Below are 24875 nucleotides of genomic sequence, written 5' to 3' on the forward strand. Positions count from 1 at the left end.
GTGTCTAACAAAGAAAACGAACCCTTAAGAGTCATCTTCTTTCCTTCATTCATAGCAAGGGTCTCGTTCTGGCAGACTTAATGCCTTGAGGTAGTATGCGAGGGTTTATTGGTCAGCTGCCAGCTCGTAAAAAGATCACGTGCTACGTGACGCCAGAAAGGCAGAAAAAGAGTGTTCCACACTCGCCGCCATGGCTGCGATTGGCGCTGACTAACACTTCAAGGTTTAATGCACATATATACCCCATAAAGTGGACGGGAGGATGACCGCCGCCGTAGCTCAGTGGTAGAGCATCGGACGCGTTATTCGAAGGTCGCAGGTTCGGTCCCTGCCGCCGGCAAGTTATCTTTTCGTCCACTTTACTTTCTTCACATTCATATTCTAAATACTACTGATAACACCCCCTATACTTTCCTTGGCGTTTTTGTCTGTTAGTTCTCATGAATCTTTCTTTGTCTCTCATTGCCCATTAGCAGTGATATCGCTGTGGGAAACACCGGCGCACACTCCATGCTTCGCCTCTCCACAGGTTCCGTTTAGTGGAGGTGAAACAGCCTTTCCTACATGCTTCGCCCCTCCGGAATTTGTTTTTTTTTTTTTTCGATTGTCGCCGCCTCGGAAGCAAATTCAGCGACCGTTTTCGGTCTACCCTTATCCAACAAAGACGTCTTGTTTCGCCACCCGCATGAAGAACCTGGCTTTCTATTGAACGGGATGCAGGCGTCAGTGTGGCAAAACAAGCGAGTTACCCATTCCGTGTGGATCTTAATGTTTTCATGGGGAAGATGCACACGTGTCTTAAGCATTGCTGCGACCCTTTCCTTGGGGGCGACTCTCGTGAAGGTGTTTGGGAATCTGGCTTGCCGTTGGGTGAATTTGAAAAGTAGCCAGAACTCAAGCCGAAAAGTAGCTGGCTGATGGCCAAAGTAGTGCCTGTATTAATATCTAGAGACAAGCTCAATGTAGCTAATTACGGCCCGATCTCTATCGCATGCAGCACATATAAAATATTAGAGCATATCTTTTCTAAACAATTAGTGCAGTATATCGAAAAAAATAAACTCTTCTGCAAGCATCAACATGCTTCCGCAAACGCCTGTCAACTGTCAACCAGCTTTATGAAGCAATACACACATTCGCAACTGCACTTAATTCTAGGGAGCAAATAGATATGATCGTGATATATTTGTCAAAGGGATTTGACACCGTTTGTCATGCAAAACTGATCGAAAAAATGCATGAGCTTGGTGTTGCTGTGGAAATTATCAAATGGTCACTACCTATTTGCATAACAGGCAGCAATTTGTAGAAATTACCGGAGCGCGGTCACATACATTGCCTGTTACTTGCGGAGTACCACAGGGATCGGTGTTGGGTCCAATTTATTCCTGTTGTACATCAATGATATTGCACAAGCTGTTCACTCTTCCGTTGATGTGAGACTGTTCGCGGATGACTGTGTGTTATATACTCATGTAAAAAGCATTGCTGACCAGGTCTTGCTCAATGATGCTTTGTGTGCGGTTGACAAGTGGTGTGAGAAATGGGACCTGAAAACTAATTTCGACAAGACTCCATGCATGACGGCATCAAATAGGAAAGCCCCATTGACGTTCACGTACACAATAAAAAATAAAGAAGTTAAGCGATCTAGTCAGGTAAAATATCTCGGCGTTACAATTACTTCAAATCTGACCTGGAACAAGCATATTGAAAATATTTGTGGTTCGGCTGAACGTAAGCTTGCTCTTTTGGCCTTCCGCGGCGGAAGCTAAGAGATGCTCTGCCTGAGACAAAGCTGATTGCTTACAAAACAATAGTATGCCCAACCCTAGAGTATGCCAGTATTATATGGGATCCCCACAGTCAAAAGCTTGTTGATGAACTTGAAAGGATCCAGCAAATGGCAGCCAGGTTTATCCGTGCGACCAGAGGACGCAATCAGTGACCGTGTTATTCCCAATCATCCCTATGTTATTTTACCCTATGCCACAAGAATTCATGTGTTCAAAATTTTCATTCTGCCTCGTACAATAATTGACTGGAACAAGCTTGATGCCAGTGTACTTGTTGATTGTGAGTCAGCTGAAGCTTTTCAGTGTCATTTGTAAATGATTTGTACATAATATGTATTAAATATTGTATATTGCGCTTTCCCACCACTGTAACAGCCCGTGAGGGCTTACGGTATTGTAAATAAATGAAAAAAAATCAATACATAACCACGCCATCTAATTCTATCGCCATATCTTTAAAAGCCAAATGGAAAAGAAGCGATTATGAGTAGTGATTTTTAAAAATTCATAAACAGGGGGCGGGTGCTCGAGCCGACGTTTCGACAAGTGAACTTCTTAAAGCTTGGAAAAGATTTCCTTAGCGCTTGTGTGTATATGATTCGAACCTTCTCCTCTACAAAAGAGGAGGAGAGGGTAACAATGTCTTTCCAGCTGACCATTTTCCCTGCCGATAATCTCAGTCTGAGATAATCTAGAAGAGCAGCTCCTACAGCATCGGCAGTGACTTAGAGATTGCGTATGATGCCTTGTCAGCCCAACTTCAGATAGTGAAATCTGGTTGAAGACAAAAGCCCAGCCTCATTGTCTTGCGAATATCTGTTTTGACGAGTTCACACGAGAACACGCGCTGCGTACGCATCACAATAAGAAACTCATCAGTACAGATGCTAGTTGCTGCAAGCATCAGCATAAATCGCGGACAGCGTGAGTAGCGTGCTAGATACGCGCTTGTCAAGACGCGTGCAACAGCCGCTGCGTATTTGCAGACGCGCTGCGCGTTGCCTTGGGGTGCCTCGATGCGCCAGCCTGCTTGTGGCAGGAGGGCGCACGCGCGCACTGCCTGACACGACAAATTAGCTTGAAAACAATGTATTTCATGTGCACGTATTGAGCGAAATGGCTACATTATGCGCGAGAAGAACAGCTAAAAAGTAGTCATAAAGTAACCATGGAACCATCCTGAAATTTTCTTCGCCAGATGGGGTCGCAATAGAGCCAATTTGGCGCAAAGTACCACCAACGGCGGCCCTGTTGGGAACGTCTCCGAATGAGGTCCCAGGCTTGAAGTGTGGATTCGCATTTGTCTTGTAGGCAGAAGTAGACGTAACGCAGTGTCCCTTTCGAGCCGCAGTTGTCGAAGGTGGCGACTCGGTCCTACATCTCCAGCCAGCTTTGTCGCTTTTTAAACGTGTAGTCGGCGGCTCCCTGGGCTGCTGCATCACGACTGCCGCGGGAGACCCAGCTATCATCATCGTGTCCTCGTCGTCGTGGTTTGGCTCATCGGGTGGGTGTCCGTATTCTTGCTGTTGCCCTCACTGGCTTAGGCTAGCCCGATAATGCGCGGGGCCCTTGGCATCCTGTGCTTCACGGCTTCGACTTGTTCACGGGTTTTTGTGGGCGTCCAAAATATGGACGAACCAGCATCTCCACCTCATGTGACGTGGTTGTGACAGTGAAGTACGCAGAGCACAATCTAACACAAATGAAAACTCTTCATTGGGCTAATTTGTGCCCGCAGAAAGGTAAGCTCAAAGTGCAAGTACACGCGGAGACACCTTACAGAGAACATTACGGAGAAGCAGCTCACGGGATCCGGACCGCACAAAGTGCAAGCAACACTAGCTATACAATGATGGCTGTGAGCACGGACTTCGGATGCCGCCTAATGTTATCGTCAGTGCATGAATGATCGAAAATTGCTGCTTTCGGGCTTGTGGTAGCTGCCGAATGAACTCTGCTACTCGTGTAGTGCGTGGAATCTTATGACAATACTCTAAAACAGCGTCGAAGTTGCCGAAACATTGCCACGGGGCTTGCTCCGAGTCGTGGTAACAGCTGTAGGCAAAGCCCGATCTCATAAGAAGGAAATAGGCGCACGCGGCAACATGCAGTTTTGCAGTAAAAACACGTGTTATGTAGTAACAAACATTTGACGACCACTCTGTCCGCCAATCGTCAGATGAGCACTGCTGGGGCGCAAGCATGTTAGCAGTAGGCGTGCAGCTTTGAGTATCTCGTTAACATATCTCTGTTGCGATACAAAATGCAGGTGTTATCAAAGTATGGCACACAGCCACAATCCTTGCAGTGGATAGCCAGGTGGCCATCCACGCCTTTCTGCACCTTATTATCATGTTCTTTTACTCGCTCATTTATACATCTTTCAGTTTGTCCTACGTATGCGCGGCCACACGACATGGGTATCCTATACACAACAGTCTGTGCGCACTGAACATAGTCATTGTGATGGTTAATTTTACAACACTTTTTTTCTTTCTGAACAGGGCAAGTTTCACTACACAGTTTAGACAACTTCTCTGGTGCAGACATAGCCACTCTTACGCCAGCCTTATTTCCAATCTTCTTAAGATTATGTGCTACGCCGTGGATATAAGGAATAACAGCACACTTTTGCTGTTGCAGAGATATATCAACACGTGGTCGATTTTGATTCTTGAGGTCCCGATAGAGTGATTCGGCGACAGTCAAGCGCTTGTGTAGTGTCTTTCTTTCTAGCTGTCCGTGTGAGTGGTTTTGCGCTTCTTACGAAGATGGATCTATACCAACTAGCCCGTTACACTTGTTTATCAAGCCTTGATGTCGTTCTTCTGCGACCGCCTCTGCAGAGCCTAATGACCTCTGAGTAAATGTGTTATGTTAAGGCTCATTCACACCTGCGACTAGCACTGGTCGCGCGACCATTTTGCGACTGCAAGTCAAAAAGCGACTCAAAGCGACCGATGTTCACACCTGCGTGCGACCTATATACGTCGCCACATACAACTCACGTCTGCTCGTATACAGCTCGTATTGGCATTGCTCCGTAAAATAGGCTGATGTCCTGTTCCTGCGCATCTGATTGGTTCAGAGGTTTGCGACTACAGTCGCGCGACTGAAAAATCGAGCAGCGAGCGACTGAGCCAAAGCAGTCGCTTTGCGACCAAAACGGCCATTTGCGACAGTTTGCGACTAACTTACTCGCGCGACCGTTGCTAGTCGCCGGTGTGAACGAGCCATTACAGTCATGAGTGATTTGTCGCGTCAATACTGTTTGCACCTTGCCGCACCCTCAATCCTGGACGACCAAAGACGTAAGCGGCTCGGGAGCCGTCTGCGTGCAGAATATTCTCGAGAAAAGGACGCACCAGGATTAGAGGATTTCATGCTCATCAAACGTGAAGAAACACCTGAGCTCTCACATAATTGTTCTCTTGTTCAGCACGAGAAGCCGCAATATCAGCACGGGGAGCCGTACAAACATACGCGCATGAGCTTGAAGCGTAGTGCGTAAAATATGTCTCGAATGCCCTCGCATGTGCTCTATAGTAACGTTGACAGGTGACACCCACCTATGAGGGAAGCAGCCTCAGCGGCGTCAGTAACGTGCCACGGGGCTCGATGTCCGCTGCTGACGGCGAAGAAAGCTGGGAACTCCTGGCTCTCCCCGAATGCCGCCACGCACACGCCTTCGGTCTCCTGCTCGAACGAAAATTCCGTGGTTGTTTGATTTGTCGATTCTTCTTTGTAGCAGTTGGTTTAGCATTCCAACAAATATGAACGAAACCGGACAACGCGACGTGACACTTGGACTGTGTCTATGTAATGTCAACCAAAAAAAAAAACCGCCAAGCTCTTTGGCAACTCTACATTTTAGCCACATTCAGCGCATGAATTTCAGACGCTGCTTCTTTGAATCTTTCCCCCTTTAGCGTCCAAGCTTCGAAATCCCATACGTGCATGCACACGCCTTCACAGACTATCAACAAAAGATTTGAAAGAAAAAGGAGATAACACGTGCTTAGGTTTACCACCTATAGCACTTGAATTTCAAGTATACCTATTTCCAGATTTTACGCGCATAGGTCGAAAGTTTCAAGCAGATACAAGGCAGCAAATTTCTGATAGGCGGCAGTGTGTCCCTCAGAGGTATTAAAAATTCGTAAACAGGGGGTGTGTGCTGGAGCCGACGTTTCGACAAGCGGACTCATATTTTTCAAGGCTTGTCGAAAGATCGGCTCCAGCGCACAACCCCTGTTTGCGAATTTTTCATCGCAAGCTCCCATCTTTCCCTTCCTGCCATTATTCGAGGTATTATGAACGAGAAAAGCAATACTTATTGAAAATATGTCCACCATATGGAATGGTGGATTGCACCACTCATCATTATGGTGAATTATTCTGCTGGACATGGTGGCATATGGTGTACGGTGTAGCATAGGGGTATCTACCGGGTGGGAAGGGCAAGAGGGGCGCTAGCCCTCCCCCCCCCCCCCCCCCGCTAAGAAAAGTTAGGGGGGCGGAGCCCCCCCACTTTTGACAGTGGTCATTGTCGGCTGCACACCGGGAAACCATCAACTGAGGCGAAGTTTTACTTCTACAAAAAACGCTCATTTATATAATGAAATTTATCCTGCGCTTCTGCTGTGGAGATCGTCACGACCTCACGACCACGCACTGTAGGTGCTCTGCGGTGCGGATCGCCTATGGTAGTAGTAGTAAAAACATTTATTGCCTATATAACGTTTCTGGGCAAGTGGGTGGGGTCCTCAGTCCAGGGCTCCACTGGCCTTTGCGGCTCGCTGGGCATGGTCGAGCAGAGCCACCTGGCTCTCCCGATCCTTGCTAGGAAGCCAGCTCTCCCTATGGGACGCTTTTGCTCTTTGCGCTACAGCATTGCAGAGGAGGCTACCGCTTTAACTTTAGAGCACCCTCTCATCATTTTATCCTGCTCTGCCTGGCCTGAAATTTACATAATCGACAACGCAAATACGGACAGCAGTAAACGTTTTATGGGCCGATCGAACGGTCTTCTTGTTTCAGGAAATTCATTTTCCTTCATCAGAAAGGAATAGCATCACCGCTGCTGTACATATCCAATCTGCCATGAGTCGATGAGTGTGCAGAACTGTTGAGTGTTTTAGTTGGGCTGCATTGGGGGAGCTAAGGAATGTTTCGGCTTGAGTTTCCGATTACCTATGTCGCCTTACCAACGTTTTTAGACTAATCTAAAAATGTTGGCCTTGCTTATCATATGGTAGCTTGCAACGATCGCGGCGGCTTTCAACAAGGTGAGGAATAAGGCGGTGGACTCGAGTACATTGGGAAGCCCAGCTTTCAAGCTTGTCCCGCAACTTGATCTGCCGGACCAGGCAAATGGTCGAGGTCCACGGTTTTCTGGACTAATAATTGTTGGGGGTTAACGTCCCAAAACCACGATATGAGTATGAGAGACTATGGCTCCGGAAATATCAACCACCTGGGGTTCCTTAACATGCAGCTAAATCTAAGCACGCGCACCTCACGCATTTTCACCTCCATCGAATGTGCAGCGGCCACGGCCGGGATTCGACCCTGTGACCTGGGTTTTCTGGACTAATGAGACAGAATTTACAGCCGGGCTAGTTTGTTTTGAGTCATCTCGAATTGACTTGTACAGGGCAGAATACGGTGGCAAAGATGCACACATCCGCAGCGCTGTTTCTTTCTTTCTTTCTCTCCCTCCCTCCCTCCCTCCCTCCCTCCCTTCCTCCCTCTTTCTCAGCAAGAATGATTTCACAGAATTGTACAAACAGTTGCACAAACAGCTCAACATCGTTATACTACAATTGAAAATCTCGCCAGCTGCCATAAGTAGCCGTTGCCAATGTGATCGGCGGGCAGCCTTCTTGAATTACATTCAGAATGAGACGCTGTCCGGCTATTCCAAAAATGTTTAGGTATTCTTCAGCATAGTAATGCGCCGTTTAGTGTGCACACGTAATTTTAACACCGCGAGATTTCACAGCTTTATGACGTCGCATAACAAGCATGTGATTTTAAGGCACACTGAAAATTTTTGAAGAGTTGCGATGAACCAATTACCAAAAATATGCCGTATTGAAAATAGTGTATTCTCCTATGTTTTATGTAGTCGTGCATGAGTGGTCATTATGCAATGGATCATTTTGGGGTTATTTGTGGCATCGCGTAACGAACAGGTGCAGTGTGCATGACACAGAAAATTTCGACCAATCGTAAAAAATTAACGGCCAGTGCGGAAGGATCTGGAATGCGGGGTAGTTCAACGTTATCATCACCCTCATTTTTTTCAAAAAAATGTTTGTGCTTACACCGTTTGCATAGGCGTACTTACCTGAAAGGCCGGGGGGCCTTCCAGGCAAAGTAGAAAACAGCGCAATACAACGAAGACAAGAAAGGCCAAACAGGACCAGCGCTGTTCATATACCACAAATTCTTACTTACAAAGAACTTTTGGTTGACAAGTTAAAAATAATAGTGATAAACAATACTTATAATAATAACAACGCGCTAGAAACACTATTTCAACTAGGAGCAACCAAGACAAAATATATAATACGCAAACCTGAGTATCTGCAAGAAAGTGTAGCACTAATTACGGAAAAGAAAATGTGCAGTCACTGCTTCCTACGTAAACAACGCAATTATTAGTTAGCCGCTTCTAGACGTTAACAAAATTTCATTGAATAATACAAATCTATACTACTGGCGAAGTTGTCATCAACATAATTGTATTCATGCATAAAGTTGTGGGGGTGAGGTATAAAAAATACTGCTTGCAAAAGAGTTGAACGCGACAGCGAAATCCGGCCTCTAGTGCGCACTTTAACCACTGAGTGCATACTTATTAATGTGTATTGTTACACACACACGCACACAGACACACACACGTACGCGCGCACGATGTATCTATAGTAATGGTACAGGTTTTCGATCTAAAGCACTTGACTGTGCAAGAGTCGAGACATATTTCTCACAATGCCTCACAGATGGCAGCACATTATCTAACGTTTGCTGCTTTGCTTGATCAACGCCTCCTCTAGAAAGCAGGCGTTGGCTTGATATATTTTTTCACTAGATGGACGTAGTTGTCCATTTTTGGAGCTGTTTGAAAGTTCGTATGTGTTTTTAGCGGCGATGGCTGCACTATCCCGACTTTTTTCGAAGCATGGCGTCGCGCAAAAAACTTAGTTTGATGGCCTCGCCAATGCGCCTACAAATCGCCCAATGGGCTCATTTTCGTCGTGACACCTGCCGAACAAAATGCGTTAAGGAGATTCCTTCCACAAAATGCGTTTATGTAGTGTTTTTTTCCGAAGCAGTTGCAAGTAACATCGTCGCTTTGTGGTAGGGCATCTGCTTGCTACGCAAAACGGCCCGGGTTCGATCCTCAATGGGACCGAAGATTTTTATTGTTTATTTTATTTGCATGTTTCTCAATTTTTCGGTCACGGACGATTTTTCGCTGAGAAGCGTCGGTAGCGACGCCGTCACCGACACCGGAGTTTGTGCGACACGAGCTCCCTAACGCTATCGCGTTAAAACTATCACATGCATAACCCGTATATATGTCGTTGTCCCAGTGTGTGCTACGGAGGACTAACTGCACTTTTTCTATAATCTTACGAAACACTGCTAACCAAATTTTAACTGTGTATATGAAAAATCACATCAAATTGATCAAATTGAGAGCGAATGCAGTTCTCTCTCTCGCTCTCTCTCTCTCTCTCTCTCTCTCTATATATATATATATATATATATATATATATATATATATATATATATATATATATATAACGAACGACACAGGGACAGCACCCTTGCTGCGGGCAGGCTGTTCTATTTTGTTGTCGTCTTCTCCTTCGCTCTCGTTCCCGAGCTTCTGTGCCACTCTTCGTCGCTACACTCGGCCACGCTGCAACTGGTCTACTCCTGCAAGAAAAGCGCATAAGATAACGTCAAGTTTGTCGACGGACGCAGTTCTTCATTCGCGACACATGCACAGCAAGGTTATTTCGTTTTTTCTTGTCCGTGCGTGCATCAGAAGCCGTGGATCGTACTCGCCACGTGTTCTCTCCTAAGCGCTCGGAAATAATGAACCGGCCTTCGTACTTTGGGCGCATGTTGTCTGAAGACGATGGAGCACCTCGCTGCAGCCACACCTCGTCGTATATACTATATTTACCGCTTTTGCGCCTGTTGAGCTTGTGCAATCCTCCTGCGCCTCCATACGGATATCACGACAAAGTGTCTGGCGTGCAACGGAACTCTTGAAGGGGCCATGACACCCTATTTTCGATGATAATCTGTGTTATGTGGGTTAATCCTTGTGCATTCACAAACAAGGTGGCAAAATTTTAGCGCATTTGGTCGATAACTTAATTTATAAAGGAATATTTTGATTAACACGCGAGCGGCCTGCGAGTCGGGCAACACTGGAGCACTCGCGAGCCGTGATGTAACAAGGAGCTAGCTGTGCAAGCGTCTGCATTCCGGCGAACGATATCGTTCCGTGGTCAGCTGCGCGTGAAATCGAGATATTTTAGCTTTCTTCACTTCGGCACTGAAAGTGAACGATTTGCAGCGGCTGAAACTTCGGTAGAACACGACGGCTCCGCACCTTGCTGCACATGACGTCACACGCGCCATGGCGAAATGGCGGTCGCCGGCGGTGGGAGGGGTTTACAGCTGGCGACGTCTGGGGCTTGTTTTGCACTGGAATAATCTTTTACGGCCCACTTTTGGTATCTGTATAGGCATAATAGACCCCTTACTTCTATTGTTCACTAAATACCATATATATGGTCATCGCTAAATGGCAACTTGAGTTCAATGAACTGCAATTTTTGGTCTTCTGGGGTCTCCCACGTAAAGTTAAGCCCACTTTTATTGGAAGTGAAAACCTGGATAATATTGTGGAAAACATCTTGAAATTCGGAACTCTGCACATATTTTAAGATTACCAGGAAGTCGTCTACAGCCTACTTATTTTCACAACACGAGGATCCTGCATGTTTGATTCAATGCGCTTGCCTACAGCTGCAAAAATATGTCGCAAGGCACCGGAGCAGCACCTATACATATGCCTCGTTTTCGCACGAAAAGTTCATATGAAACTTCACTGCGGTCGAGTTGAGATAAAGGTCAAATAACCTTAGGAATGCGTCATTGCTGATCGCTGTAACATTCTGAAAATCTAGTTCTCCGTATTCCGCTATCTTTTTTCCGAGTGCGCTTAGCAGCTCTTGATGTGGTACAGAATAGTAGAACTCTTCTATATCAACAGAAAAACCGCTATACAAAGCAGGTGATAATTCACCTAAGAACTTAACAATGTCAGAAGAATTCCTTATCAAAAAGGGATCACCGCTCATTTCTGTTTGGCTACCGACGTGTCATTTGCCAAGTTTAAGCGCATTTATAAGGAAGTTTGGTGCAAAATGAATCCAGTTGTAAGTCAGCGCTCCTGTGTGTTGCCTGTTCTTGTCCATTGTCTCAGTTGTGCTGTGCCTTCCCATTGCTATGAACCAACTCGCCCAGATCAAAGTCTTATTGCAGATAGACACAGCCGTTCACGAGTTTGCAGGAACTGTGGTGTCGTCTTTGACGAGTACCTTGGTCGCAGCCGATGGACTGCCTGCCGGCGTCAAATCTGAGAATGGTGAGAGCTCTATTTCGGCTGGTGCGCAATGAATTACGGCGCCGCGGCGGGCGAGAAAATCCCATACCAGGATGACGACGCGAGAGCATGAAGCAATTATGATGAATTCGACGGCGTACAGAGTGTCCTGAATGATGACGTGGGCTGTGCATACTGCTGTCGGGTGAATACTTTGGGAGCTGGCTCTACGAAGAGAGAGCTCAGAAAGTGGCGTCGTCACTTTTCGTAGCAGTCGGCCGAGTTTGGTGTCTATAACAGATACGGCGGATCCAGTGTCGATAAGGACAGGTGCGCGAACACCGTCTACAAAAACGTCTATCACGTTCGATGGGCTTCGCTGAGGGCTTTCGCAGTTTGATAGCGTCGCAGCGCTTGCCTCGTGGACTGCGACGACTAGTTTTCCTGGTCGCATGGGATCGCACGTGGCTGCATCGGCGACAGTGAGCGACGACGTGGAGACGGTGAACGGCAGGTAGATCGTGCGGGGCGGGTCGTCAGTTGACATAGGCGGCGGTTGGTCATAATACGGGCAGCTTGATTGGCTGGTGAGGGCTGATGCGACCCGAGGCGGCTGCCCGCGATTGTAATAGCGTGCGACGCAACCGGCGCAACCGCAAGAAAAGCAGATGGGGCGGTTGTCAGAAGTGCGCCACCGGTTCGCGGGGCCCATCCATGTCGCAGAACGCGATGGACGAGGCGGCTGCTGATATGATTGCATGGTGGGCTGCAGTCGGGGCCTGTGGATGACGTCGACGTATGTAGGCGGCACAACCGCGTCGAAGGCCTGGGGTCTGGCGACGGCTTTGTAGTACGTGAGCGGGCAGCCGCAGGAATCACTAGGAGTGGCCTGGCTACAGCTTGCGCGTAGCTTAGTTGCGCAGGCACTGGAGGTGGCTGGTGGTATTCGGGAATGACCTCCGCGATTTCTTGAGGAGAGGCAGAAGTGTAGTTGATGGCTGTTCAAGATATTGCGGTAGAGCGAAAACCAGGAGAGAGACCTGGCGGGCAATTTCCTCACGCACGAACGACTTGATTGCGGCGAGCAAGGTACAGTGCTCAGAAATGGCACACAAGCCCGCGAGATCAGCGTCGCGTGATGGCGGACGACGGGTCATCAAGCGCTGGAAGCGCAGCTCCTCGTAGCTTTGGCGCAGCCTGATGACCTTTGCCACCATGCGAGGGTTTTTGGCTAGCACCATGGTGAAGGCATCGTCGTCGATACCTTGCAGAATATTTCTGATTCTGTCAGACTCCGACATGCTCGCGTCGGCTTTCTTGCACAAGTCAAGGATCTATTCAATGTAGCTCGTGAAAGATTCACCGGCCTGCTGAGCTCGTTCACGTAAATGCTGTTCGGCTTGCAGCTTGCGAACGGCAGGGCGGCCAAAGACGTCGACAATGGCGGTCATGAAATTAGACCACATCGGGAAATGGGATGCATGGTTGTTGTACTACATGCCTGCCACACCCGCGGGGTAGAAAACCAAGTTGCTCTGTTTTCCTGCTTCGTCCCATTTATTGGGGACGCTCACGCGTTCGTAAGTCGCGAGCCAATCCTTCACGTCGGCGCCATCCGCGCCCGTGAAGACAGGAGGGTCGCGGATACGGAGGACACCGGGACAAGCGGTCGGTGTGGGAGGCGGCGTTTGCTGGGCGATGTATTGGGGCACGGTAGCTGGCACGGTACGGGATCGAAGCTCCAGGGGCATCGAATGGAGACCGAAGTTGTTTTAAGGGCACAGCACTATCCACCAAATTGTAAAGACGTTTATTAGCGGGCACTCGACAACGATGCACGAAAGTGACAGTTCAGGCGGGGCCGACTCTCACCACGAGGGGCATGTTCTCAGAGAAAAGGATGACTCACTAGAAGGCGCTCGAGAAGACGACCCAATACTGACATTCGCTACAGTATGGATATGTACAATAGGGGCGTGTTTCATAACTTCCATGAAGAATACATCACATTCTATGAGCTACCACTGCCACGGCGGGAGATATGCAGTGGGAGCCACCAAGCGGTGTTCAAGAACTGGCACACCCATTGCCTCAGCTAGGCGCCTCACACGAAGCGAGTAGGGCTTTCTCAACGGTTCTTAAAGAGGGCAGAACCTGATATATCATTGACTGTGGAGTGTGAGGGTTGTTCCTTGTCTGCGTTCACTTTAAGATAATATACAAAGGACATGTAAGATCTCTGCAGGGGGAGCGCCCACTCGTTGGATTCGACGTAGAGGCTATCTACGGGCCTGGTGCGAAAGCACCCGCAGGAAGACGAATGCCCGAATGGTGCACAGGGTCAAGCATCTTTAGGGCGCTTGGTACGCAGACTGACACATTATCGCCCCGTAATCTAGGTGCGTGCGTATGAGGCTTTTACATATATTCAGCAGAACCTTCTTGTCGCTACCCCACAAAGTGCGTGACAACACTTTTAGAATATTATAGTTTGTACGCACTTATTCTTTACAGAATTGATGTGTAAAATGAATGTAAGCTTCGTGTCTAGAATTATGCCTAAGAATTTATGCTCCGGTTTTCTGGAGAATACAATGTTGAATACAATGCAAGTGCTTTTCTATGGATTCAATTTAAACCCATTCTCGTCTGCCCATTTAAAGACCTTCTTCAAAGCTGGCTGCACCTTCGCTCACACATTGAAAGCTAGCACGATTTAAAACCATCCTGTACGTCGTCGACATACGTGCAATAAAATATATTGCGTGGGATGCAGAGACGCAACGAATTCATTTTTTTAAAATCAGAAGTGTGCAGCTCAGGACACCATCTTGCGGTACTCCAGGTTCCTGGTCAACTGTTCGGGACAATACATTTCCCACTTGGACACGGAACGTGCGATTGGACAAATAACTTTCGATTATAGTCAGCATGCTACCTCGTTCACATGAATGTGAGAGGTCTCTCAGTATTCCGAAGCGCCATGTTGCGCCGTAGGCTTTTTCCATGTCAAGGAATAGACCCTTTTCATAAATACGCCACCTTACGGTAGGCTTTTCGTCAGTTTCGCTTCGCAAAAGAACGTGGGATGGCCCGCGCCATCGTGAGCGCATGGAAAGCGAGCCGTCAAATGCGTGAGTGCTGTCGGTGCTGTGATGTTTGTGTTGGCGGCTAGTTCTCCGTGTCATCCGCTGAAATCTCACCATTTGCGTGCTTGAACGAGCTCTTAGTAATCTCCGTTGGTTTTTCTGAGATCTTCTCACCGAAGGAAAGGAAGGACGTCACTGTCGTGGAACTATGCGACCGCCGCAACTGGTGGAAATCCTGTCTGCCGCAAGCCACACCACACAACTATATTCCGGACGCCACGCGTTGGGTATATTTGTATGCAGTGGCGTAGCCGGGGGGGGGGGGGGCACACTGGGCCCGTGTCCCCCCCCCCCTCGAAAATTGTTTTGCCATAGCACGCAGAGCACAAAATGACACTCGACCAGATCTCCCTGCCCGGCCCTCACTTCAGATCAAGGTGGTGCCCCCCCCCCCCGAAAAAAATTTCTACCTACGCCCCTGTTTGTATGTACTAAATGAACGGTACGCAACTTCATTTTTATTTTTCTGGCTGGCCTTACAAATCCTTGCAGTATTTCTGCACGAACAAGCTATCGCAATGCACCGCATGCAGGCACTCGGGAGAACACTATTCATTCGTAAAAGCAAGGCTACACATGGCGCTGTGAAATAAGCACGTCCGTTTCTGTAGCGCGTTTGAAAAACTGCGCACTTCCGCACGTTCGTTTGACATCACGTACGGAGAGAGAGCACGTGCGTTTGTTGTTCAAGTTTTATCGCGTACCTTATCGCTGTTCTCGTCGCGATATCCTCGATGGTGGCACATGGGAACGCAGCACGTCTGCACCATTGAAGCACGCCGTCTCTACGAAAAAAAACGCCAGGCCTGCCCGGAAAGCGCAGCGCAGTCATAGCGAAAGCTCGAAGAGCGGCATTTCTAGAGCCCGTTATAAACTCTCTTGTGGCTACTAATACAACTACACTAGGAACGCACCTACAACGCCACAAATCATAATTTTTGTGAAGTTGGGACGCACCCACCATGACATTACTAGTCATTCTGCGGAGAAGCGAGGAACCATCTGTAAGGCATTATGTACAGTTTCTTGATGGGACGGCTGATGACGATGAAGAATTATGACTGAGCACTTTGTAATGGGTTGGAAGCTTTCAATTACCCACCTGTTACGTGGCTTCCTTGGCAGCCAATAGACGTGCTCTTGCGAGGAACCCACTACGCTATAAATCATCAATTTTGTGAAGTAGGGAAGCAGCCGCTATGCAATTTTTCGTCATTCTGCGCAGAACCGTGCTACCTGCTAAACACCTGTAAGGCATTATGTGTGCTTTGTTGATGCTGTGGCTAATGAAGATGAAAAATTATGGCAGAGCCTTTTGTAATGGGTTGGAATCATTCAACAAATTACTCGTTGGGCAATTCGCATTGTGTGACGCCTGGTTACAGAATTCGCGTTGTGTGACACATGGTTGTTATTTTACTCTTCTACCACGCTACATTACATATGTTAATGTGGTTCCTTCGCGACATAAAGCCTGTATAGGGTCTTTTTGCGAAGCACTTTCAAGCACCGGCATGGCTCTGTGGTATAACACTGGTCTCCCACACAGAGGGCCCAGGTTGGAACCTCGTTCCATTCTGGAAATTTTTTCTTATTTCATTTGTTTTCTTATTTCGAGCGATAGTGGTTACGGACACCGGCGGTGGCGGTGGCGGCGGACAACTACCGCGCCAAAAACGGCCCTTAAGATCTCATAACAGCTTTCGCTGTAAAACGTTGATGACAGTTCACGATTCGACGGTGCGGTAAGGTCACGCACTGACACGTTGTCGAAGCCTGCGTCGTCTGCAGCGGTGCGCTGACAATGGCGGCAGAGTGTAGTTTGCGTGCGCGGCGCTAGGGGGCGCCCTTTTTCGAAAAGGGTCTCTACCGAGAGAAAGAACTGCTAATGGAGTAATGCGTCGCGAATTGCTGCCTCAATGCGTATTAGATGGTCAGTTGTGGAACGTCTCTCTCGAAATCCACACTGGTATCGATCGAGAAGATTGTTCGATCCTAAGAAATGTGGAAGGCGCCTGTTTATCATCATTTGAAATACTTTACAGATACAGCTTTTCAGTGCTATTGGTCTGTAACTCGAAACGAGAGATGGGTTCTTGCTGTGTTTTGGCATCGGGAATGACAATAACGACCTCTTTCCAAGGAGAGGGCATCTCGCCGGAAGACCAGTGGTGCTGCAGAGGCTAAGGGGAGTTTCCTGTGTTCCATAGGGCAAGTTGTTTAACATTTCGTACATTACAGAGTCAGAGCCAGCCCTTATGAAAATGACTGTTGATTTTACATTTCCGGAGTATGATCGAATTATTGACTTTATTGATTATCAATGATTCCGCAATACTCATTGACTTGCTTCAATACTTCATCAACAACATTTCTGTTGAGCAGTTCGCAATAAAATGTCATTGACTCACTTCTATCGAAATAGCACTGAGGGAATATTTCCTCAATAATATTTCTCTTGAGCAATTTGCAATAAATATTTCATTGACTCATTTCAATCGAAATACCTTTGAGGGAATATTTCCTCAACAATATTTCTGTTGAGCAATTTGAATTAAATATTTCAGTGACTCATTTCAATCGAAATGCCACTGAGGACATAATTCGTAAACAATATTTCTGTTGAGTATTTTGCAATAAAAATTCCATTGACTAATTGCTTTCGAAATACTAATGCATGAGGACGTAATTTGTAAACAATATGTCTCTTGAGCACTTTGCAATAAAAATTTCATTGACGCAGGTATTTTGAAATACAACTGAGGAAATCTCATCAGTATTTCTGTTGAGTAGTTTGCAATAAAAATGCCATGGACGCAGTTATATCGAAGTATCATCGAGGCGTTATTCACTGCCGATGGCGCCTTAAACTAGTTCACGCGCCACTAACCCCTGACAATTAAGCCCCATTTATTTCACTTAGTGTAACTGATGCCTCATAAATGTTAATATTGTAGGTCAGTCGAACACACACACACACACACACACACACACACACAAACGCGCGTGCGCGCTGGTCGAAGTCTTGACCCTGACGAAGGCTGTGCCACGGCCCAAACGTTCACAAACCATATAATGCACGCAGGTTTCGTAAGTACGCCCTTTCATTTCTCCAACCATATGTGCACCGGACCTACCGAACTTCCTCGCACCATAACCTTCGAAACTCCACGTTTCTTTTCTAAACATTCGTCGCAGTTCGCTCTTCTCGACCGATCCTTCATTGTAAAACAGCGGCCGGTGTGGAGGCGCACGCTCGCTCCACGCCCCCCCCCCCCTGGTTTCCCTGGTCGTGTGCGTGTCGGTCGTTCTCATCGTTATTCACCACTAATGTCTTATTTACCCATCTGAGAACAGTTTTTGTGTATGCACGGGTTCTTTGACTCTAACCCTCCTGGGATGAATGATACTATAAAAACGCATCGAAACTTGTAAATTTTGTCTTGTATTTATATATCGCACTTTTAACGAACACAGTAACTCACAAAAGAAACTAAAATAACTGCAAGGACTGTACGGCCTTTCCGCCTTCGTTTCTCCATTGCCAAGGACAATCTATTTCATAGAATACTGCAAAGCGCAATGTCGAAGCGGGACAACGGTCACGCTGAACACAGGAAAACAGTCTTTTTCAAGACATAAATAGCAGAATTCAGTGCAGTATTGCTGTTTCTGTTACTATTTAGTATACACAGTACGCTGGCTTTCTTTTCGAATATAAACGAACTTGCCCAGAAACGAAGTTTGTTAAACTACTATTTTGTCGATTAGCTGTCGCCTTTCAACAAATAAGTATTTTCTCTTGCTTTTATTACGACGACGTGCAACGTACTTTTGAATAGTGTTTAAATGGGCAATTTCAAACTGATAGTAACTTGCTTACATGCCCCACTTAGAATATATGAATTAAGGCTAACAAAGTACATCATTAAGAAAGAACCTGCAGCTGAATCACACTAAGGACGAGGCATTGATGTTGCCGTTGGTTCGTTGCGCTATACGAAGATGTATTAAGTAGCACACTGAACACTTGCTGTCAAAAGGCGCCGGTTTTCGAGGTGCTTTTGTTTTGCACACGCACGGATGTGCACACTTAGCCAGCCGTAAGGACAGCAGCTGTTACGTTAGCAGTAATTAAAACGCACCACTCGTGTACAGATGCTGTATGTTTTTAAACAGCAAAAGCGCAGTAGTAGTATTAAGAACCGATCAGACGCGGTTGGCGCGTTACGGCCGCCCCATTGTACACTACAGTACAGGCACGCGTCCGAGAAAGAGTGGTGAACAAGCCATGGCCTCCAAGATTGCGCGAACAGGGAGGTGCAGTAGACAGAAGGAAGAGAGAGTTGTCCGCAACTCAGTTCAAGGATTCAAATCACCCGCTGAGCGAGAGAGCCAATAAGTTCAAACCGGAGAACGTGCACGCGCAGAGACGTCAGAGAAGACGTGACGTTCAGGCACCAGTTCAGGTGGGTTCAGGCACGTTCAAAAGCTCTCTGCGCTCGCTGCGAACGAAGTGTTGTTTTGGGCATCTATTTTATTGCGATAGCAATTATATGGACAGCCTCAGCTGGAAAATGTCCGTCCCCGTCGCCGTCATTCACCGTATATGTATAAGTATGTATATATATATAGAAAAGCCATAAAAAAATAATTCAGAAATTCTTTCCGACGCGCGGAATCGAACGGGCGCCCTCTCCATTTGCAGCCCGCCGCGTTAGACGTTAGGCCACGACAGCACCGTCTTTCAGCCTGCTAACGGCGCGCTATTTATATACACCATGTAATTCAGCATGCTTTCCTTAGTGGCTACATAGATGGCGCGACGTGCGCGCGCCGCTCCTGCGATCGCCGTTGCTCTTCGCTCTACAGGGCGTGGTCGCTATCGTGCGCTTATCTCGAGGAAAGAAGGGGCGGCCGGTGGGGTGCTTCGCTTCGCTCGCTGCAGCGGCCGCGTTTGCGAAAGGAGCGCGCTGTTCAAACAGAAATAAGCAACAAAAGTGACAATTAGTTCGCGCTGGTCTTGTGTGTACCTGTTCATTCGTTTCGTGCGTCCTGCTTTATGTTTCAGCAGTGCGCTTCAAAGTGTCGAGCTGTGACGCATTAGTTCGCGCTCGTCCTGTGTGCGTTTTTTTCGTGCGTCCTTTGGGCTCGAGCGACGCGCTGGCAATTTCGAGCTGCTTTCCATTCTTCGCGTTACATTACAATTTATTGCTATCGCATTCATTGCTTCGCCGTTGCGGCGAAACTGTGACTTTTTTACCGTGTTTATCAATATTACGCGCGGTTATCGTTGTTGAATGAACACGTACTACTTACATCGCGTGTCAGGACGTTCGGGTCGTTGTTTGACATGGAATCGACGGCAGCGATGCGTCGTCGTGGCACCAACCAACGGACGCGCTGCTTTGTCTGAACAAGATCGCAAGCGCGGGCCGTTTGAGAGGACCGTCGCCGCAGCGGATACAACACCTCGGTGAGTTCAAGAATGTTGCCAAATCGCGTTACTGAGTTACCTTAGTGTATGAAAACTTTTATGCAGGTAAGAGTGCCTGGGCGGGCGGCCAGTTACCACAGCAGGGATGCTGCTCAAGAGAAAGGGCCTGCTAAAAAAGTATGCATTGTGCTAGTATCGCTGCTTTCATGTGCTCTTCATTATACTTTTCTATGGAGCGGCTGCCGTGTGCGTTGATTACAGCTGAAAACAAGCTGAATAATATGCGTTCCATTACGGGATTCTGTGCTCCTGCCACGCACACCTTGTGTTGTTAAGTCGTTATAACTTGGCTGCACGAGATCGTACCTTGGAGCGACTTGCACATTGCCTTGTCGCCGTAAAAGTGGGTCCACTTTTAAACATACTGGTCGTTCCACACCCTTTTTGTGGCGTAAATTCAATTGAAGTTGTAGTTCCATACGGTATAATGAATTAACTTGCAAAGGTAGACGGGGACGCAGGTAGGAAGACACAATGCTGCCATGCATACGCTATACTCCTTAGAGCATATGTCTCTGGTTGCGTCGCCGTCTACCGTGCTGCGTCGTTTTTGCAAGTAATTAGCACAGTTGCCTTATGGATAGTATAATAATCTGGCTGCGCAAGGTCGCGGCTCGTAGCACCTAGATGTGTGCTCGATGCCCATTGGAAGCAATGCATTTATGTGAATCACGCTATGGATACTGGTAGTAACAGGAAGTACACATATCAAACTGCAAATTTGTTTAACGGGAAGTCGCACAGCATGCATGTAGTGTGCGTTTTCTTTTTGAACATTACATATTTTTTATAAACGTTGTGTGACAGTCAGGCTCCTGTCATTTTTGCTCATGAACATAAGGTCGAGGCGAAAATACTTTGCCGCAAGCAAAATATACTTACGCGGTAAATTAACAACTCGTTCATCCACTTTTTAATTATTGAGGGAAGTAGTTTATATTAAAAAGATATAGTTGGCGGTGCGCGCGCAAGGCAGTTTCACTCAAGGCTTGGTTGAAAGCGCTGCAATACGGTATACTGCATGAGCGTAGTCACGGGCTATTTCGTGTTTCACGGGCTCCCTTAAATGCCGGAAAAAACATCACACAGCATGTACCTTACCACAGAAAATTGGGTCTGTCGTTTTGGAATGCTCTTTACAACGTAACGACACGCAATTGTCCCTCTATCAATAACAAAAAATGCGCAATTGATCTTAGGGTAATATTTACTTACAGGCAAAATGAAAAATACCCTAATAAGCGCCATATGACGGCAGAACGTATTTTGTTCGTTCCAATCAGTTGCCTTTAACCACATTTTTTAAAATCTTTGGTTATTGTTAGCGCAACACCATGTTGCGGAAAACCAGAATCTTGGATAATACATATGACAATATGATCACTCTCGATATGCAAGATGCCGAAACATTCCCACCAGAACTTCGAGCGTGCGGCCAATGTCCAGGATTGACTTGATTCCGGACGACACCACAGTGACAGGACTGCGACCAAGTTCCATGACGTCCGGACTTACGTCCAGACCTGGGCGTTGTAAACAAAGTTACCTATTGCGAGAAAAGTACAAGCTCACTCATTATTGGAAGTTTTTGCAGATTCATTTTCGATTCGGAAGCGTGCTCGCCTAATTGAAGAAAAAATTGCGCCCAAGGTAATGAGAAATTAAAAAAAAAGCTCAAATTGTGCACCTTTAGCAAGCGATAACCTGCCGGAATTTGAGGCAGCCCTACGCTATCGGTAAGACGCCGTGCACATCTTTACGAGAAGGTACAACAATTATTCGCCATCCGCACCGGCTCTTCCCAGATTAAGGAGACACAACGTAATAAGCATATTCAGAAGAAAAATCAGTATAACAGAAGCTTTATGAGAAAAACGTGAATTGTATGTAGCAATATGCAGATTATTATACACAATTGTAGGCTACAGTCAACTCTAGCCAACTGGTAAAAAGCGGGTTTATATCACTTTTCAAAATGCACAGTACTGTTTATGGCCAGCTAACAGGCACGAAAACAAGCGTTGCTTTGATGGAGAGCCTACTTACTGAACTCTCCGCCCCGGTGCACCCCCCCGATGCCTCCGGTAGCGAACAGTTGTACGCCAGCCCGGTTGCATGCGACCATAGTTGCCGACACTGTGGTCCCCCCTGAGAGGCCCTGCAAGAGTGTAATAGGCAACGAACTACAGTGGCTGCATTTTATTACCAACGGTCGTTTCCTATACGAGTAGCGCCTCGACCAATGCAAACGCAGGAGAAATACGCAAGATACAATAAAAAGGCCGCGGCTAGCTATCAATGGCGTTTCTCTTGCAAGGCTACAGACACAGAGTGACTGTATTTTCTGTTATTCGATGGCTTTACTAAGGTTTTGCTATAGTTTTCCTATAGTTTTGTTAGGTTATGTTGTATAAAGTTTTGCTCCATTGGCAAGTCATATCAAGCTTTAACGATCATGTTACAATGGTTATGCTATATAAAGCTAGACAATGTTTATCCCTCATTCACCCTCCTTTTACAATCTTCATCCCAGTATTTGGGCATGTCTGTCAAAGTACACAGGTCGGCAAACTCACTCATCAGTCGACTCACTCAGACGTTCAGGTGAGTGAGTCATGAGTCCGGGTGAGTAATATGTTGTTGAGCTTGAGTCTGAGTGAGTCGGGCTGAGCAAAATTCTATTGAGTCTGAGTCCGAGAGAGAGCCCTAAGAGGAGAATATATTTCTTGAGTGACTCTGAGTGAGCTTCACCTTTTATTGCCGACCTCTAGTCCTATCTACTCATCATCAGCGTTACCATCGGCCTATATCAGCTTACGTTTATATTGAACTCTAGCCACACATACCTCAACGCACTGGCTTTCAAACGCCACCTGAATATATATTGATCAGAGGTGTGAATGAATTAAGGGGGGTGCCATGACTTCCCACCACAAATTATTTCACGGAAAGTTGTTCCTAAAGATATCGCATGTGAGTCGCGCATTTCACAGAAATGTCCTTACTGGACTTAAACAACTGATATCTAGTATTTAAGTGTACAAGATCAAAATATGTATCGTAGATCGCCGATTACGTGATATATTAGTGTTAAAGAGCATTGACACCATGGTAGAAAAACTAATTTTACAATAAAGGACTCATGAGTTGACTCACTCAGGCTCACTCAGACTCAGGTAAAGCCGTGTGTGTAAGTAAGATCGGTTGTGTAATATGTTGTTCTGCTTGAGTCTGAGTGAGTCCGGCTGAGGAAAATATTGGTGAGTATGATTCCGAGAGAGCCCTAAGAGCGAAATATATTTCTTGAGTGAGTCTGAGTGAGGTCCAATTTTTTTCGCCGACCTATTTATAGTATGCCCACAAGCTAAAATAAGCTTCAACTCTGATTCGCGTTGGCAAGCGTCCTAGCGCTCCGTCTTTGGCTAGACTACCCCTAGAACGCCTACCGCGCCCTCGCAAAGAGCACGTGCCGGTTCATGGTGATGATAGTGTTCGGATTCAGCAGACACATTACGCCCGGCTATCTAGCTAACATAGCCCGGCTTAAACAGCTCTGCTGTTAAATTACATGTGCCGCAGGACGCAGCCTGTCTCCATGGTCGCAGTCTCGCCTGATAGCGCCAAGCAGATGAATGATAAAAACATTAATAAAGAAGCTGACTGGGCTAGTTGGTTGCTCATACTGATCATAAAGAGCACAAAAATGCACGGCCACGAAAAGCAAGCACACACGACAAGCGCTAACTTCCAAATGAACTTTATTGACATGAATGTGTCACATAAGTGTCTGCGGGAACAGTCACAAAACAGGACAGGAAAAAAATGCGCTGACACGAAAGCTGCAAAAGCAACATAAACGAGATGGCTCTGCTTCTTGGAATGCGGGGGTTTTCGCGGCAGGTCACTGGGATTGTTTTTGCTGTTTTCGTGTCAGCGCATTTTTTTCCTGTCCATTTTTGCAACTTTTCCCGCAGATTCTTATATGACGCCCTCATATCAATAAAATTCCATTGCAAATCAGCGCTTGTCCTGGGTGCTTGCTGTTCGGGGCCGAGCTTTTTTTCGCTGTTTATTGTCAATAATAACACTGCGATGGAAAATCCACGAGGTAACAATGTAACGTGGCTTGAAAAGCAATAACTGCACAGGTTGCGATACTCCGCAGCTTGGGTAACTTGCACAGCGGACACGCGAGAAGTCTTCCACACAGGGGCTCGAAGACGCGTGCTGCACGAGATGTGACATTGCAATAGTGACCTCTAAAAAAAAAAGACCGTGCTGCGAATGTTAACAATCGAGAATGTCGAGAACACTGACGTTTCTCTCAGGGACCCGTGCATGGCCCTTTAATAATTGTATTATCTATTAATTATTCGCGTAATCTAAAAAAACTTTACGCAGGGGACTGTTTTAGATCAATCCATTAACGTCATTCATGACCGTTACCACATTGCACAATCCATCAAGTCATCTAGCAATAGGTGCAAAACACTGCAAACGAGCCCCAACTGCCTTAAACGGGTAATGTCAGTTGGCAGTCGACGTACCCACATCTATTTTGACTATATTCTGGCGACAACCAGCTCAAAAGACTTTCGCAATAAAATACCTTGGCGTCATTCTATCTGAACACCTTTCTAGGACAAACTACATTAAAGAGTAAACGGGAAAGCCCTAAAAAGTCACACTTTCGCGGGACGGGGAAGCTGTGAATGCGAGAGCAACAAATCGGAATGTTATACGAAGAAATGGCTCACTCCATTGAGGAACAAGGCCGCTGCATTGAGTGAAGAGAT

General features: G+C 46.7%; 1 protein-coding gene across 1 annotated transcript in view; it reads right to left on the reverse strand.

Annotated features, from left to right (window-relative positions):
• LOC119382249 (pseudouridine-5'-phosphate glycosidase) overlaps positions 1-24875 on the reverse strand; it is a gene marked incomplete in the record, with an annotated part of 1023505 nt that overhangs the window by 793560 nt on the left and 205070 nt on the right. The window contains 3 exon segments of the mRNA XM_037649958.2: positions 5366-5492; positions 21496-21602; positions 22126-22237. Coding sequence (XP_037505886.2) covers positions 5366-5492; positions 21496-21602; positions 22126-22237 — 346 coding nt within the window.

The sequence above is a fragment of the Rhipicephalus sanguineus genome, chromosome 2 (assembly GCF_013339695.2).
Source record: "Rhipicephalus sanguineus isolate Rsan-2018 chromosome 2, BIME_Rsan_1.4, whole genome shotgun sequence".
Lineage (NCBI taxonomy): Eukaryota > Metazoa > Arthropoda > Arachnida > Ixodida > Ixodidae > Rhipicephalus > Rhipicephalus sanguineus.